Raw genomic sequence first — 18,025 nt, 5'->3', positions numbered from 1 at the left:
GCTAAAAGCTCTGGCATGTGGTGTAGGGCTGACCAGAGGAAACTGGAGAGCCCAGTGCCCTGTCTGCCCTGTGCCTCAGCTCCCTGGACCTGCCACCAGAAGCCTATGTGCAGCCCCACACTACGCCCGGATTGTTCTGGGCCTGGGTAGGGTCCTGAAACTCAGAGGCAGACGCTGGGCCCCAGCCCAAGTAGCCAAGAATCAATGGGCCAGGAGAGAGGGAAAGGGACTCAGGAAGGGGGTTGAACTCTCTGGTTAGAAGAGATTTTTGCAGTTTTTAAACTGGCTTCTGCATCATCAATTCCTCTACTAGATGGTGAGCCTCTTTTTTTTTTTTTTTTTAATAAGTATTTTAATTTATTTATTTATTTATTTTATTTTTTTGGCTGTGTTGGGTCTTCGTTTCTGTGCAAGGGCTTTCTCTAGTTGTGGCAAGCGGGGGCCACTCTTCATCGCGGTGCGCGGGCCTCTCACTGTCGCGGCCCCTCCCGTTGCGGAGCACAGGCTCCAGACGCGCAGGCTCAGTAATTGTGGCTAACGGGCCCAGCTGCTCCGCGGCATGTGGGATCCTCCCAGACCAGGGCTCGAACCCGTGTCCCCTGCATTGGCAGGCAGATTCTCAACCACTGCGCCACCAGGGAAGCCCCGTGAGCCTCTTTTTCCAAGTCATCTTTGCATCCTGTGGGTATGCTGGTCCTTGATAAACGGTTGTTGAACGACCTGAGTGGAAGTCACTCACCGGAAGGCCTTGCCTGTAGCCATGGATCACAGTCTTTCCCAACTGCACATTGAGCACCTACTGTGTACTAAGTAAGCAATGATTGATAAAGGGCACACAATTGCTAAAAACAAATGTACAAACAAAGGAAAGGCAGCCATGGTGTCTACCCCTCCTAGAGATCACAGTCTAGTGCAAAGAAAGGCATTCAATAAGCAAGAACAATCCCAAGGATCCAGGGTTATCCTAGGTGGAGTCCAGAGTGCTGTGGGTGAGCACCGAGCAGGGAGACCTAAGAACATTGGGGGCCCAGGAAAGTCCTCGAGGGAGAGCTCTTCAAACTGAGACCCAAAGGGAAGTTAGGAATTAGCCAGACAGAGGAGCCTGGGAAAGGGAACTTCAAGCAAAGGTAACAGTGCTTGTGAAGACCTGGAATTTAGAGATCAGGTGGCTCACTGATAGAACTGAGAAAAGTCTTCTATGTCTTCCGAACCCCACCAGTGGGAAATCTAGTTCTCACTCCAGGGGAGAACCCAGGCATTATTATTGTCCCTAAAAAAGGAATCCTACTACTTCTCTGTGGGCTTCCCCTAGGCCCTAGACTCCAAACCAGAGGAATCCTAAAAGCTGACTGGGATATATCTTGAGGCAGGAAGGCCATGGGTGTGGCCAGAAGGGGCAGGTACTAGTCCAGGCATTGGGACCCTGGACTGAGATACTGGGCAAGTCATTTCCGACCTCCCTCTGGACCTCAATTTCAGGCTTTATGTATTCTCAGTAGTTAGCCTGACATTTAGACCTTCCTGAACTAATGAATGACTGCAGTTTCCATCTGGGAAAAGACTTCTTCCAATGCTAAGATTCTGGGTTTGAGACCCACAGTCAGTCATTCCCAGGATTCTTTTGGCAACAGAAGTGCCATGAAAGGGAGGAGGACAGTGCCCAGCACACCCACAGCAAATGTTTGTTGAATGAATGACTGCTCTCCCTGAAGTCACTCTAAAAGCTCTGATGGATCCTTGCTTCTCTCAACAGCTGCTTTGATCTCCATTCACTCCTAACCCTGTGCAGTCATTATCACCCACCTACTTCATAGGCAGACATCAGATTTAGTTGTGAAAATAAACCCTAGGTCTTGCCTTTAGGGCTCCATCCTAGGGGAAGAAGATGGAAGATGACTGCAGGAAGCTGAGAGGCAGTGTAAGGAAGAAAGAGAAAAGCCTAAGATGGTCAGAGTCTGAAAATCAGTGCACATTCTCACGTAACACTCCCTGGCTTAGAAACCCCAAACCTGCCAAGGGCTCTGCCCCCTCCGGTGAACAGCTAGAACTCACCAGGACTTGCTGGAAGAGCTCTGGAAATGGACAAGCGCTCCCTGAGCCACCACATTCCCTACTTGCCCTGAATCAGGCGCTATGGTAAGGGCAAGCGTTCCCAGCCGGGCACACCCTGAAATGCATTTTCCCTCTTCTGTGGGTTTCCAGGCTAGCCCGCAGAAGCCTGATTCATCCACAACCGCAGTGAAACATAGAATTAATTCCGGCTATACCCTGGGTGAGCTAGGCCATTATGGCAACCAAACCACTACTTACAGCATTATTTTGTTGGGAAAATGTGTTCTGAGCTCCAAGCAACCAAATTATAAGTGGGACACAGGCACACCCAGGTTCAAATCCCAGTTTTAACACTTCCTAACCATGTGGTCATGGGCAAGGCACCATCCTCCCCAGCCTCAGTTTCCTGCTTTGTAAAAGAATACCTCCTTGAGGAGGTTGGAGTGCTGACTGAATAGACCCCCATGAAAATGCCCCATGGCCCAGGGCAGACGTCTCCCTCCTGCCTTTCACAGGCACTTTAGGAGGGAGACCTGGAGATAAGACTCCAAACACAGCCCCTCTGAGGAGGGTTTACCCAGCTTGCATGGTGGCAGCATTACCACTGGACTCAGGCTCAGAGCAAGTGTTTCTGAGATAAATGAGCTGCTGTCTTAGAAATCACAGAACATTCCTCATCTTTGACCTTCTCCAGGCTTGTATTGGCTTCTCTGAGCCAAGAAACTTCTCCTGCCCCAACTCAGCTCCCTCTCTCCCAATCTCTCCATGAACAGCATTGTTCTGGTTTCCTTTGCTCCTGATCCTAGTCAGGGGCTTCGCCTCCAGAAGGGGCCAGAAGCCCGGGCCTTTCACCCAAGCCTGGACGTGAGACCACAGGAACAAGCAGGAGGAGGGCAGAGACCCAGGGGGCACCACCGGCACCACCGTGCCCTGTGAAAGGCAGACTGCTCCTGCCGCCTTTGGCTTTGGCCCCTCCTTGCTCTGTTTGTTTCCAAGCTGCAGCCAGAACGGTCTGTACCCGAAGGATGGTGAAACAGCCAAGGAATCCGTAGGGTCCTAAAGGTCGACCTCCTTCCTTTCCTTGCCCTTGTTCCCAAAAGTTAAGGTTTCCTGGTCTTGGGCTCCTTGTCCCCTACCCAGGGTCACAGGAACTGTGGAGGTCAGTCATCTTGAATGAGCCTCCCCTACACTGCCCTGTGCTTCCCACGTTCCATTTCCACAGCCATCCTCACTTCTCCCCATTTGGAACCACAGAGCCTTCCCAGACCCTTCCCCCATCTGTCCAGGAGCTGCAGTACTTCTCACTGGGTCTCCACTGCTGCAGCCCCACCCCACCTCTTTAGCCAACCCCCAACCCCATCCGCAATCCTGCAATAGCCAAAAAACAAAAACCTCTTGTGAAAGTAATATGAGCTCACGGTAAAAATCCAATTTCCAGGGCTTCCCTGGTGGTGCAGTGGTTGAGAATCCGCCTGCCAATGCAGGGGACATGGGTTCGAGCCCTGGTCCGGGAAGATCCCACATGCCGCGGAGCAACTAAGCCCGTGTGCCACAACTACTGAGCCTGTGCTCTGAAGCCCGCGAGCCACAACTACTGAAGCCCGCATGCCTAGAGCCCGTGCTCCACGAGCCCGTGCACCACAACGAAGAGTAGCCGCCGCTCGCCACACAGTTAGAGAAAGCCCATGCACAGCAACAAAGACCCAACACAGCCAAATAAATAAATAAATAAAATTAATTTTTTTTAAAAATCCAATTTCCAGTGTTTCTACAAAGCAAAATAAAGGTAACCTTACTTTTTAACCTGAAAAAAAAAAACGTATAAAGTGAAAAACTAAAAGCCTCTCCCACCCCTCCATCCCTCAGAGATAACCTCTGGGGGCAGTTTTTCCAGTACCCTTCTAGATGTTTTCTCTGCACATGTAAGTGTGTGTTTGCAGGGGAGTGTCCTCTGTTTTTCTTTCAAAATGAGATTAGAGGTTACAAATTGTTCTGCAACTTGTTCTTTTTGCCTAACAACGTATCGGGCATTTTTCCAAAACTGACATCACTCTTTTTAACACCCACATAATACTCCATGATTTGGATGTACTATAGTTTAACTGTTATCCTGCCACAGACACTCAAGGTGGTTTTTTTTTTTTCAGTTTTTTTCCATCACTATCTAACTGGTTCCTGGCCTCAGGTCTCAAACCTCTGATCTGCCTTCCACACCACTGCTTGATTGCAACACCAAGTCTGACTATCATTCCCAGCTCAGCTGTCTTCCTTGCGTTAGGGTTATTCACACGGTGTCTTATCGCCCCTCCTAGGTCTTAAGCTCAGGACAGGGTGTTTGCCTTGGAGGTCCTGACAAGGAGCACTAGGCCTGTCAACTCCGCAGTTTTTGAGCCAATCTCAGTGCTACCCTGGGGAAGTAGAAGGAGGTTCTCAGGCCACATGGACACTCATTTTCTTTTTCATATATATGTGTTGGGAACTCTGGGGACCTGGCTTTGTGCAGGTCACTGGAGCTCTGGGATGAAACAGATACAGACCTTGGCAAGCTTACAGTTTAGTGGGAAAGACAGGCATTATACATCCACACAGATAAACACATGGATAATTACATATGGGATGAGTGCTTTGAAAGGAAACAACAGAGGAGAAGGGATGGGGCCACCAAGAGAGAGGGCCAGTGAAGCCAGCAGACGATGGGATCTGGTTCCCATTCCAGGCCACTTCCCCTTTAACCTTCTCATCTGACAAGAAGGGAAATACCCCTTTCAGTTTTAACTTTCTGTGACAATAATACACGCTATCAGAGTTCAGGGGAAGTAGAGTTCCCCACTGCCTGATAGGGGTCAAGGGAGACTTCTCACTGACATCACATTGACCTTGAGTCACAGGCGAGCTCTACTTCCATTTGATTCTGGGCCAAATACTTGTTAAGCATATACCATATGTATCTAACATATAGAGGTTAGGGGTGTGTGTGTGTTGGGGGTAGTTGTGGGTGTTTAAAGATTTATACTAGGTGACCTCTGAAGGAGTTTACAAACTGATGGAGCATCAGACCCAGGATAGGATAATTTCAATATACATCAAGTGAGAAGAGAGCGACTCATCCACAGCTCTGGGAACTGAGCGCTGGCTTCAAAGGCAAGCAGTTCTGGACTGGACTCCCTGGCCCTGCACTCTCTGGCCAGGGAACATGGAGCTTCCCAAGTGTGCTCAAAAGGGGCTCCTGGAGGGCCCTGAGCTGAGACAAGCTTGGAGTGTGAGTCAGAAGGAGCTAGAAGGGCATCTGGGAAAAGTAATCTGTGTGAAGATGGGAGCAAGCTGGAAGGGAAGACACTTGAGACCACAGAGGAAAAGCATCCCACAGGGCACAGGGCACCTGGACAAAGTCAATTATACCAGCCTGGAAAGAAAAATCCAAGCCAAAAAGAGCATTTTAAGGAGGGCAAGCAGCCCCCATTCTCCTTCCCAGGGGCCAAGGATTTCATGCCCTAGAGAGGGCACCAGATGGGAGGAGACAGAAATCTGCTGTCACCTCTGCCAGTCTCACTTCCACGTCTATGTGTCTGTTTCTCTTTAGAGTGATTAAAAATACTGTAAACTATATGCTTACACTTTGTTGATGTTCTCTTTATGATCCACTGTACATGGCTGTATATATTTTGCACATCTACATACATATTACTGTGCAAAGTTGTATACACAAAGCCAGGCATACTGTACTTTATGGAAAATTTAAGAGCGTTTCAGAGGTAATTAGAACCATCTGTGATTTTCCCCTCCTGGCTTTGGGAGGGAGGTGCAGCTAGAGATAGTCAAGGGCCAGCCCTGGGGGTTTGTGAGGCCAAGGTAAGGAGCCAGACTTGCTCTAAAGGCAGTGGGGAGCTATTCAAAGGTTTGAGAGGGAGGCCTTAGTGAAGCTGAACAAAAGTAAAATAGAAAGTTCCAGGCTCTCCCTGTTTCTACTTAAGATAACAGAGTTACTTCCACAATCAAAGCAGGAAATCCCAAACCAGTTCTGTCCACAATTCATCTCTGCCTCAGTTTCCCCATCTGTGAAGCGAAGCCTCACCTGCCATAGTATGGGGCTGCAGGACCACAGGTCAACTTTGGCAAGCAATGAGGCCCATTTAGGCCGGCCTGGGCAAAACCCAGGGACATTGTTGCCAAATCCGAATATCATTCCTGGCCTCCAAGGCCAACAAGCTCTGGACGTGGTGCATCCAGGTTCAGATCCCGTTCCTTGGGAAAAGAACTTGGTGAAGCTTCTGAAGGCCTATTGATGTCCTTCTTCCCTGGGCCAGAGACTCTTAAAACTTCCTGGGAGAATGAGGCAACACGCCTCATTGTGCAGCCCTCAGCAAATGCAGCAGCTGCACCGAGTGCTAAAGAAAAGCTCCCATAATAACCATGTGTGATAATAAAAAGATAAAGAGGCAAATAGGTATGTAGGTCAGCTCAAAAATAGCCACCCATCCATTTGGCCTGGGTAACCATTTGTGCCAAGTAGGTCCAAAGGGTTTTCTTCCTTCCCCTCCCAAGCTAATCTTCCCTGCTTTTTCATAAGGCTGCCTTAAATAAAAGTCCCCGGAGGCTGCCCGGGCAGTTCGGACCTGCAGCCCTATAGGAGCAGGCACTGCTCCCGGCACTCCCTCCACCAAACAAATCCTGGGGTCAGAGGGCACAAGGGCTCTGCCTCTCTGACGTGGGTTCTTGGGCCTAAGTCAGGGTGTAGGGTGCTGACTCACAGACACTCCCCCGCCCACCCCCATAAGGTTCTGCGTGCACCCAGGACGCCTCCCCCACCCCAACAGAGACGGCTTTGTTAGCGGACCCGGCCCGAGGAGAGTTACTGCCTCAGGGTTGTGAGGGCCTCCTCAGCCTCTCCTCCCTCCCCTTCTCCCCGCTCTTCTGCCCTCCCCAGAAAGGCGCCGGCCGCTCGCCCTGCCCCCCCCACCCAGCAGCCCAACGACAATAGTGCTGAGCTCAGCATCTCCGCAGCCCGGCGGCCTTCCTCTAGGACGGTGGGAGGAGTCTCCTTCCTCCCAGGAGTGGGCGGGGTCAACGCTAGCCCCGCCCTTCTCCCCTGTCTCACTTTCCCTCCTTCCCCCCACCTCGTCCCCAAGACGCACGTTCTCCAAGTCACGTCCCCGCTCGTCCCAACACACACCAGGGGGTCCGTGGAGACAGACCCCCGCCCTCCCCAGTCAGCTGCTCAGCATCTGTCACCTCCCCTGCCCGGCTCCCCTGAAGGCGCACCTCGGCCGAGGGTGGGGGGCGGGAGGGGAGAGGAGAGGGAGCAGGGGGTCTTCCCTTCCCCCATCCCGGCTGGCCCCACTGCAGACCAGCCACAGCGGGGAAGTCAGTTCAGCTCTTGTGTGCTCCTCTTCCCAGAGCAGAATCCAGAAATCTAGATTTTTTTGTGTGTTTCTCTGCGTGTGATTTTTAAATACAAAAAGATTCAGCCGTAGCTTCTGGATTCCTACGCCAAAGTCTGTCCTTTGTGGGTTACAAACGGAACAGCTGGGGGCGGGGAGAGGCTCCTCTTTTGGCTCACCACGTCCCAGATGAGCCCTCCTGAGCTCTCAGGGAGGATACCTGGAGGGAGGATGTGACAGAATCAGTGTCACTTCTGGGCTTGCGGTTGTCTAGCTGAAGGGGACCCCATGGCGACAGTGAGCTTTGCCATTGAGTCAGCACTGCTGGGCCCTGCTGAATTCTGCAGGGGAAGGAAGAGCCTCATCAGTTAAAAACAAAGAGCCAAACCAGCAGAGAAAGTTTTTTGTCAATAGCTCCATATCGACTCCAGGTGTTCACTCCACCTGTTCTACACCACCACTCCCCAACGTGTACTGCCCCCCTTCCCAGCCATGCAGTTCCTCTGGCTCACAACTAAGTGACAGGGGCTTGGAATCAAGGAAATCAGCCTAGATCTAGAGTCACGGCTCCAGCCTGCTGACTGGCTATGTGACCTTAGGCAAGTCCCTGCACCTATCCGAACCTGTTTTCTTACCTGTAAAATGGCACTGATGAGGCCTGTCTCATCTACGCTACGCAAATGTAAGCCTGGATTCAGGCTGTCCCCACTGTAGCAGCTTCTGATGATCCTTGTCATCCCCCCACCCCCGCCTTGATGAACAAAGCTCATCCTGACCCTGCCTCCCCCCCTTTGATATATGGCAATTGGAAACCCTCAAAAAGCAAGAACGCTGAAAGGGCTGGAACTGGGACGTCTGTTTCTACCTTCTCTGGCCGGCCTCCTCCAGATGGTCCACCACCCTATGGGCTGCCCTCCACCCTGGGAGTTTTAGAAAAGGGGCTCCATAGAACTTAAATCTTTTTTTCTTTGTTATGATCTTTGTGGAGGTTGAATAGGCCTTTGAGATTCTCTAATTCTGGGTTTTCAAAACTGGGGTATGAAAATCCCAACAGTGTCTGAAGCCACAGGATAAACACAGTGTATCTTTTTGTTAAAAAGGGTTTTTTGGGGGCAGGGAAGATTAAGTAATTGAAGTATTAAGTCATTTTAAAGTTTGCTACTGAAATTAACACAAATTCCCACACATGGATAAAATATAAAATAGAATGCAAGATTGCATTATTTGTAATAAAAATAATAAAATAAAATAATAATTTGTAATGAAAATACTGGATTTCAAAGACACATTACGCTTCCTAGGTGCTGCTTCAGGCCACAGCTCGGAACCCTATTCATCTTTAGCAGCCAAATAGCCAAGTAGCCTGAACTCAGGTCAGCTGACTCCTGTCCCCTCACGGGGCCTGGGCTTGCCTCGGAAAGCCAGTTAGCCTAGGCTTTGGGTACTAACTGGAGAGGGGTGTTACCTCAGCCTCCCTCCACTTCACTGTTTTCTTCCCTCATAAGAGTTCAGAAGCTAGGATGGAAGAGGGATTCTGAGAAGCTGGCCAAAAGCTGACCCCGCAGATGGGATTCCTTCCTGAGAGGCAGTCCAGTGTGTTAGTGAGAAAAGAGAGACAGTGCCCTGGAATCTGGATCCCTAGGACAACTCTGGCTGCGGGGGAGATGAGGTGGGGGAGCAGTGGAGGTCTGGCAGGCCGTCGTGCCTTTCACCACTGCAGGGGTAACCTGAGCTCTGGCAGGATACTCAGGCTACCCTCCTAGCTCCACCTTTGTCATGGTGGTTTAACAAGCCAGCCCTTGGTGGCGTTCCTTTTGCCCTTTGCCCTGTCCCCAGAGGAAATGACTTCTTGTGAAACCTAGGAGCCCATTAGAACTGGCTGGCTGTGAGCTCACCATTACCACGTGTGGGCCTAGTCTCCACAGCTGTGTGCCATCTCACCCGCCCCGAACCCACCCCCAACCCACAGAGAGGCTGGGAAGCCAATCCAGCGTTCCTTCCAAGGCCTACCTTTCTTCCTGACAGGTCAGTCTGCAGACATCCCAACTAAAGATGAGCATCAGGACCGCCCAGAGAGCTTTGTACAAAAGGGACCCATCCAGACCTACCAAATCAGAATGGGGATTGGGGAGGTGGGTTTCAAGCTCCACAGAAGATTCTAATTATCAATCAGGCTAGAAAGCCACTAGTTGATGGTAGGGTTACAGGGCACTCACTCTGGACTTCAATTTGCTTTTCTGTAGAATGGCATTATATTCATTCCTTCGGGTGTAAGTAGATAATATAATTCAAAAGCTTCTTTGAAAGGCTGCACAATACAATGTATTGTTAGTATATCCATTTCAAAAAGTAGCTTCACTTGCAAAAAGATTCCCCACTGAATTTTTAATTCTCCCTCCAATAACACAGTCAAAATCCTGCTAAAGCCCTCAGCTGTCAACAGCTTTTCACAGCCTTCCTAGTAAACCAGGTGCACTTATAATCTTGCTATTTTGACCAAGTTGTTTGTTGTTTTTCAAGTAAAAAAGCCACAGGAGTCCTGGGAACACTTTTGCTGGCTTCATTGTCCCCACGTGCCACCACCACTCCACCCTCTCCCCACCACCCGGGTTCCTCCTGCCGCCTCCACTCCCCTCAATGACACGTTTCCAAAAGGCTGTGGAGGCACCCCAAGCAGAGCCGCGCAGGCACGCTGGCTGGCCTTCAGGGGTTCCCATCCTGAATTCTGGGGTTCCCAGAAACACACCCCCACCCCAAGATCTGGTTTAACTCCCCAAACCCGACTGGGGCAACTTGCCAGACTGAGGTCCTGGGAACCAGTGCACAGGACAGAAACCGCCAGAACAGGGAGGGGCAAGTGGCCTGGAGTGTGTGCTCACTGACTTGAAATTGCAGGCTGCTGTGGGTCCTACGGGAAGACAGCAGAGCCTGGGAAGAGGCAGAGCTTCTGCACAGGCATGGCTCTGGCCACAGAGACTGGGACATGGGGCCTGGTTACCAACTCCAGAGGCCTGAGTCACTGGGGACATGACACTAGCCCACTCCTGCTGGGAGTTCAGCCATCTCCCCATCAGGGTCATCTTGATGCAGATTCCATGTTGCACATTGTGTCTATGTTAGGAGTGCTTTCCCCAGAAGACACATGTAAATGCACAGACTCGAATGGTAATAGTGCCCTCTGGAGTTGTGCAAAGGGGCATCCCTACTCCCACCAACAAGGGAATATAAACTTCAGAAGTATTTTGAGGAGAGTGACTGCTTGGTGAGTTCAGGGTCTCCTTTGGGATGATAAAGATGTTTTGGAATAGATAGAGGTGGTGGTTGCACAACATTGTGGATGTACTAAATGCCACTGACTTGTTCACTTTAAAAAGTTTAATTTTACATGTGAATTTCATCTCAATAAAAAAATTTTTCAGTATTTTAAGGCACTTGAAGGGAAAGTACTAATTGCTTTAAAAGATTTCCCACAAGTCAGCTCTCTGCACAATGCACCTCTATCCCCAACTTCCTGGGGTTGCCGACTATACTCCAACTGGAAGAATTAGGTTGCCTTAGAAGCCCACTTCCTGACCTGAGCTGAGGAAGAAGGGAGATATTCAGATACATCCAACACTCTTGGCAGCACTTGTCAGAAAGGGGATAGAAAGGTAGCATGGAGTTCTTCTGAAGGCTCACCCCAAAGGCCACCCAGATCCTGAGAATCCAGATGTAGGTCTGCAGTTCTGGGAAAATCCACCTTCTTGCTTTATCCATTCATTCATTTATTCATCCAAGGAATATTCACTGAGACTCTACTATGTGCTAGCCACTGGAAGTTAAGAAGAGTAGAACTCCACCCTCAGGAAGCTCATAGTCCGGTGAGAAGACCAAAGTGGAAACAGTTATTAACAGAGATGTGCATGGGGTGTGAGGATGACCTGAGGAGGGGCACCTAAGGGATGGTGTATTGGGTTGGGCACTGGGGAAGGCTTCCTGGAGGAAGGGATGCCACAGCTGGGTCTCCAAGGCTGCTGGCGGGAACATGTCCAGGCAAGCCTGACCTGCAGCCAGCCTAAGCCTGACGGGGAGAGAAGCAAATGCAGGGTTCATAGGATCTTTGAAGGATTTGAAGAGGCCTGGCTCAGAGGCTAGGAGATGGAGCTGCCTCCTCCTTGCAAGTACCACTTTTGGGACCCCCCATCCCATCTTCAATGCAGAGACAGGTGTGTGAGATGGTAACCATGTCTTTCCAGCCCCAGCCATGTGGAAGGGATCCTGCCCTTCACCTCACAGGATGAACCATGACCCTCCACCCTAGCTCCTCGGAGGGGCTAACAGTTAGGAAACTCCCCTCCTATATCCAAAGGTTCTCCTGACAGACAATGGTACGGGGCTTTGCCCCCCTCCTTCATAGGGGTGAAGAGTTTCAGTGGGGAAGCCATTTAGCCCTCCACCCTCATCCCTCTGCAGCCAGGCCTCCTAGCAGGTGGTTGTTTACCCTATAGCCCACTCTCTCCTCTGGGAAAAACCTCCAGGGTTAAGATTGCCTGTCCTTTTTTGAAAATGATGAGACAACAACATTAATGGATTTCTTTTGAAAAGAAAATTACCCAGTGCCCATTAACATAGCCCTTCCCCATTATAAAAAGCTGTTTTATTAACAAAATGAGACAGTGAATGAAAAAAGCTGCTTAGCACACTGCTTCCGTGATGGCTACTTATTGAATGAATGAATGATTCCTAGTGAACTGACCTTTCCAAAATGGCACTGGATTCTTTTGCTTCTGAAACCTCTATTTTTCTTAGATTAGTGTTCCACATTTTTCTGAATTTTTTTTTCATGCGGGGTCAGCGGAGAGAGAGAGAAGAAAAACACCCTAAGTCTATATCCTGCTGTCTCAGATGTCCCCAGCCCAGTCAGCCTGGGAGGAGTGAATGGTCTTGATGGATTAATTCCCTGATCTTCAGTCCTGACAGAAAGACACACCCATACAGGTCACCCCAACTCTTTCCTTCCCACCTCAGTAAAGGGTGATTTCAAGAGGATGTCATCTACCCTCAGTCCTCCAAGCACTTCACCTAATTGCCAAGCCCTGGTGTCTTTAAGGTTCCCAGCAAGTGACTAGAGCTTGGAGGATAGGAAGAAAGGGCCAGTGTTCAGGCCTTGAAAGCCCCAGCAGCTAACAGACTATTCTATTCTGCAGCAGTCTTTAAGATATCTCCTAATCTGAGTCGTCTAATTTATTTTTTATCCATAAATTTGTCTCCAGAGATGGTTCTCCCATCTGGAAAAAGGGGATGGGGTGCAGGGCTTGATTCTGGTCGTTTACAGTTCTAAGTCTTGGTTTGCCCGGAAGGCCCACGGGTCAGCCTTTTTTTTTTTTTTTAATGGGAGGGGGTGTGGATGGCAGCGGCCCGGACTCTTCCGGCGGCAAGTGTCTTCGGTCACGCGCAAGTCTGCCCCGAGGCGACGCCCGCCAGTCTGATCTGGTTAGGCTCTGGCCCGCCCAGGGACGGGAGCGTCTGATGTAAGTTTGGTTCTCTCTTCCATCAGGATCCTGTGACCCAGATTGATATATCTTTAAATAAATAAAGGTCGAATCCGTCCGAACCCCTTCCCACCGTCAGCAATCTCTGTCAGTCTTCGAGCAACGCCGTCGGGTCACATTTTCTGTGGCCCCCTCCTGAATGACGAAACAGGGGATAGCGATTTCACTCCGGGGCTTTTCCGGAGATTTAGGTCTTCGGTCCTGATGCAACTCTCCGGCTCTTTTACACAAAGCGTTTTGGCGGTGAGGGGCGCTAGGACCCGGCGGACGCCCGGGGCCTCTCGGCCGCAGCGGGCGGGGGAGGCACAGCCGCACGTCTGTCCGTCCTTACGGCCGGCGGGTGGGTCAGTGTGTCCCTCTGATATGGGTCCCAGCTCCCAGCTCCAGAACCAAGTGCTAGGAACCGGGGCCCATCAATACTCTTTTAACCACGTTTCCCGAACCCCCTCCTTGGAGGCAGCTGGAGGCTGGGAGCGGAGCTCCCCCCACCAATTAATCCATCCCCTGCGGCTGTAGAGTAACAAGCGGGCGGGCAGGTGGGGCCGCCGGGAAGAGGGAGCACGGTGCCCGGAGCTGCCCAGTCTTTGGACCCCACCCCCATAACCCGACCCTTCGTAAGGCAGGGTTAGCGTGGGGTACGTGCACGAGGGCCGGTGGATTAACGTCTGCTCCCCGCGCCGCAGTCCCACTGGCATCCACTTGTGCGCCCAGTTGTGCCCAGGGCTCACAGGCTCTCAGATGTTGGGGGCAACCGTTTTCCCTGCTTGTTGCCCCCCTCAAGTTCCCCTGCTTCTTCCCCCGCGCGGCCGCGGCCTACCCCCTCCCCCAGCAATACGACCCTATAATAAACAAGTCTTTCCTAGATCCTCCCCTGCCGCGAGCGCCCTCGGGGACCTTGGCAGCTGCAGCCGCCGCGGATCCCTTTCCAGAAAGGGGGCGTGGCCGCGGCTCGCGGGTTTGGCCGGGTGCTTTCTGGGGCCCAAGGGGGGCGGGGCCAGGCGGCTGTCACCGGGCAGGAGAGAACGTTGCGAACGTGCGCCCAGAGTCCATTGGTCGAGGTGGGCCACACTCCCGGGTCTGGATTGGGCCGCGGCGCGGAAGGGGTGTGGCCTCTCCGCGCTAGTCCTTATAGGTCTCTCTGCTCTGGTGCTAGGGACCGCGGCAGGCCGAGGGGGAGGTGCGGGTTGGGAGAAGGGACAGGTACGGGCAGAGCTCGGGGGTTGGCACCAGTTCGCGCACTCATTCAAGCGGCAGTACGCACTTGTCCCAGCAGTTCTAGCTGACCGCAGTAGCTGGTGAGTGTCCCTTCTGTGTGTGCTGATCGCTCCGCGGAGAAGCCTCACCCGTGGGGGTCCTAGCGCTCTCAGCCTGGAGCAGCCCCCAGACTGACGCCGGGCCCGCGCCGCTCTTGTCTTACAGCGTCTTCTGCGCTCCAGCACCCTGAGCTCATCTGCAAACGTCCTGGCGTCCGTCCTCACCATGCCTAGCCTTTGGGATCGCTTCTCGTCGTCCTCTTCGTCCTCGTCCTTGTCCCGAACTCCCAACCCAGATCAGCCGCCACGCTCAGCCTGGGGGTCGGCGGCCCGAGAAGAGACACTCGGCCGCTGCGCGAGCTTGGAGAGCTCGGACTGCGAGTCCCTGGACAGCAGCAACAGTGGCTTCGGGCCGGAGGAAGGTAAGCCGTGTGCGGGAGCCGGACGCGAATAGAGGGGCGGGGGAGGTGAGAAAGCACCGCGCTGGAAGGAGTCAAAAGCCACCTTGGCTTCCTATCCCATCAGAATCCGGATTGTGGAAGGAGGCGGGCAGAGGAGGGGGACTGAAGTATAGGGTACGAGAGTGGGGCGGAAACTGAGGCACAGAGTGGGAAGGAGTGCTGGTTTCTTAGCGAAACAGCACCTCCCCGTTCGGAGCTGCTCTAACTCCCTCCCCTACGTGCTTTCCCTTGCAGATTCTTCATACCTGGATGGGGTGTCCCTGCCCGACTTCGAGCTGCTCAGCGATCCCGAGGATGAGCACCTGTGTGCCAGCCTGATGCAGCTGCTGCAGGAGAGCCTGGCCCAGGCACGGCTGGGCTCGCGGCGCCCCGCGCGCCTGCTGATGCCCGGCCAGCTGGTGAGCCAGGTGGGCAAAGAACTACTGCGCCTGGCCTACAGCGAGCCGTGCGGCCTGCGGGGGGCGCTGCTAGACGTCTGCGTAGAGCAGGGCAAGAGCTGCCACAGCGTGGGTCAACTGGCTCTCGACCCTAGCCTTGTGCCCACCTTCCAGCTGACCCTCGTGCTGCGCCTGGACTCACGCCTCTGGCCCAAGATCCAGGGGTTGTTTAGCTCTGCCAACTCTCCCTTCGTCCCTGGCTTCAGCCAGTCCCTGACGCTGAGCACGGGCTTCCGAGTAATCAAGAAGAAGCTGTACAGCTCAGAGCAGCTGCTCATTGAGGAGTGTTGAACTTGGGCCTGGGGGGGCGATACTGACCCCATGACAGAGACAGTTGAACTTTTGGGGTGGACATTGGCAGTCAGAAGCTGAGGGACTGATGTCTGTCATTAGAAAACTGACAACAGCCACCTGCGGGGAGGAAGGTCAAGGTGAGGGGAACACGGTGTTTCCCTAGGAAGCTCACTGAGGTGTGGACAGGTGGCTCCCACTTGGGCTCACACGCCGCCCCTCAGTCCTGTAGCATGAAACAAAGGCTTAGGGGCCAACCAGGCTTCTGGCTGGATGTGTATGTAGCATGTACCTTATTATTTTTGTTGTTACTGACAGTTAAGACAACAGTGGTGTGACAGAGCCATGAGAGCAGCTGGGCTGCACTGGCATCTGCAAGGGATGTGTGCTCACGGCAGCCGGCTCTGGTGGGAGGGGGGAGGTCATCGAGGTGGTTTGTGTATCTCATGGTCTGAAGGGACCAAATGTTTGTTCTTTGTTGTTTTTCTATCTTTTTTTTTTTTTTTGATTGGAGCTTCACTACTGACCTGTTCTAGGCAGCTATCTTACAGACGCATGAATGTAAGAGGAGGAGAAGGGGTGGGTGTTGGGATCACTTGGGGATCTTTGACACTTGAAGAAAAAATACACCTGGGAGCTGCGTGTGGCCCATCCCCGGATGTGTAGTGAAGGGTTGAACTGTGAGGGGGTGGGGCTGATTGGGGTGGGGGCTGGAACCCCTCCCCCAGAGGAGTACCATCTGGGTCTTCCATCTAGAACTGTTTACATGAAGATACTCGCTGTTCATGAATACACTTGATGTTCAAGTATTAAGACCTATGCAATATTTTTTACTTTTCTAATAAAAAAAAAAACATGTTTGTTAAAACGGTTGTCTCTCATCAGTGCCATGAAATAAAAGGGAGGGGGATGGGTGCTGGAAAAGGTGGGTTTCATCACACTCTGGTGCAGCTGTGTGTTTCTCTGTCCCTGTCTGGGGCTGCCTGCCAGCTTGGTAATGGAGGTATGTAGACTGAGTGCCATCTGTGTCAAGAACGCAGGCTCCCTTGGCTCTGCTGGCTGAGGCTACCAAGGGAAAGCACTGGAAAGCCTTGGAAGATAGGGAGTGAGTCTGACCTCTCAGAGCCACAGTCTCAGTAGAAAGAGCTCACCTGGCTGCCCTGGGTTAGAAGGGCCTGGTACAAAGGACTCCTGAGCCCAAGGTCCTTACAGGCACTTAAAGGACTGCAAGAGGCTTTTTTCCTCGTGAAAAAAGGCACAGTTCTATTTGTTCTGCAGTGAAAATTACACACTTTATCTCTGGATATGAAAAGGCTAGGGAGCAGGAGCACTAAGAAATGGAGTTTGAAAAAGACTTAACTGGGTTCAAGCCTCTGACTAGACAAGGAACCTAGGGCTCAGAGAGGGGCATGACCTGCCAGGCAGGAGCAAAATACACAACACATGTAGGAGGTGTGGTGAGGGCTTCAAGAGCCAGGGGACTACAGGCCTGTCTTCATGAATGTTCTCGGTGACCTGGACTCATTGCACTCTCTGGGCCCCAATTTCATTATCAGTGAAATTGGGATTGGGCCAGATGAAGGCCAAGGCCCTTCCCACTCCTCCCTCCCAGTGACTCTCGGCCAATCCTCCCACACCAGCCTCTGGAGAGTTGTTATCTCCCTTGTTTCTCTTCCTGGTCTCAGACAGGCCTTGTTTGCCCAACTGTAAAACAGTAGTTCTTCCACTTGATTGTATACTCAAATCTCTTGGGGCCTGAATTAAACACAGATCTCCCTGCCTTGGAGGAGGTTCTGACCACATGTGTCTGGGGCAGGGCCCCAGGAATCTGCATTTTCATCCAGGATCCTGACACAGGGTCTTGAACTTTGGGATGGTTTAGAAGACTCGCATCTCTTTGGTAGAATGGAATGACTTACTCCCCAAAATGAATGAACCGTTTAGAACTAGATTTGAAAATGGTAATAACAAGGAAGAGGGTGCCCAGAGTAGTTTTAAGAGCCCTTACTTCTTAGCACATCCTCCTAATAGCTACCCTGGGAGGGGTGGGTGGGGCAGGGGTTAGTGAAGTTTTACAGGTTAGTAAACAGAGGCCCAAGCCCTTGAATGACGGTCTTCTTCTGACCATGGCTGACCTTGCCTGCTCTCAGCCCCTCAGGGTGGAGCTGAGAGTGAAGCAGGCTCAGCACTTGGGTGGTATCTGGGGGCACTTTCCTGGGAATTGAGATCAGGGCCAATGCTCATGGCTGTGCTTCCCTGACCCTCAAAGAGGAAAACAAAAAGCCGTGTCTGGCTCCAGAACAGAGAGTCTCATTGGTGTTTGGAGGCAAGAGCTAGATGCAGAGGTAAGCATTAACCCTCTCCTAGACCGGGAAGCATCAAGCACCCTCAGCTCATTCTCTTAATAATTTGTCTTTAATTTTTGTCAATTTGATTACTATGTGTCTTGGTGTGTTTCCCCTTGGGTTTATCCTGCCTGGGACTCTCTGTGCTTCCTGGACTTGGGTGGCTATTTCCTTTCCCATGTTAGGGAAATTTTCGACTATAATCTCTTCAAATATTTTCTCAGGTCCTTTCTCTCTCTCTTCTCCTTCTGGGACCCCTATAATGCGAATGTTGGTG

At 51.9% G+C, this 18,025-nt stretch overlaps 2 protein-coding genes across 2 annotated transcripts in view; one reads left to right on the top strand and one right to left on the bottom strand.

Annotated features, from left to right (window-relative positions):
* The window catches only part of ASCC1 (activating signal cointegrator 1 complex subunit 1), a 181,940-nt gene that overhangs the window by 122,818 nt on the left and 41,097 nt on the right, over positions 1–18,025 (bottom strand). The gene's annotated exons all lie outside the window — the stretch shown is intronic.
* Positions 14,103–16,272, top strand: DDIT4 (DNA damage inducible transcript 4). The gene is made up of 3 exons (XM_036828970.1): positions 14,103–14,256; positions 14,381–14,636; positions 14,910–16,272. The coding sequence occupies exons 2-3, from the start codon at positions 14,441–14,443 to the stop codon at positions 15,401–15,403; spliced, it is 690 nt and encodes a 229-aa protein (XP_036684865.1). The 5' UTR covers positions 14,103–14,256; positions 14,381–14,440; the 3' UTR covers positions 15,404–16,272.

This window comes from Balaenoptera musculus, chromosome 16 (genome assembly GCF_009873245.2).
Source record: "Balaenoptera musculus isolate JJ_BM4_2016_0621 chromosome 16, mBalMus1.pri.v3, whole genome shotgun sequence".
Lineage (NCBI taxonomy): Eukaryota > Metazoa > Chordata > Mammalia > Artiodactyla > Balaenopteridae > Balaenoptera > Balaenoptera musculus.
This window is presented reverse-complemented; position numbering and strand designations above follow the sequence as displayed.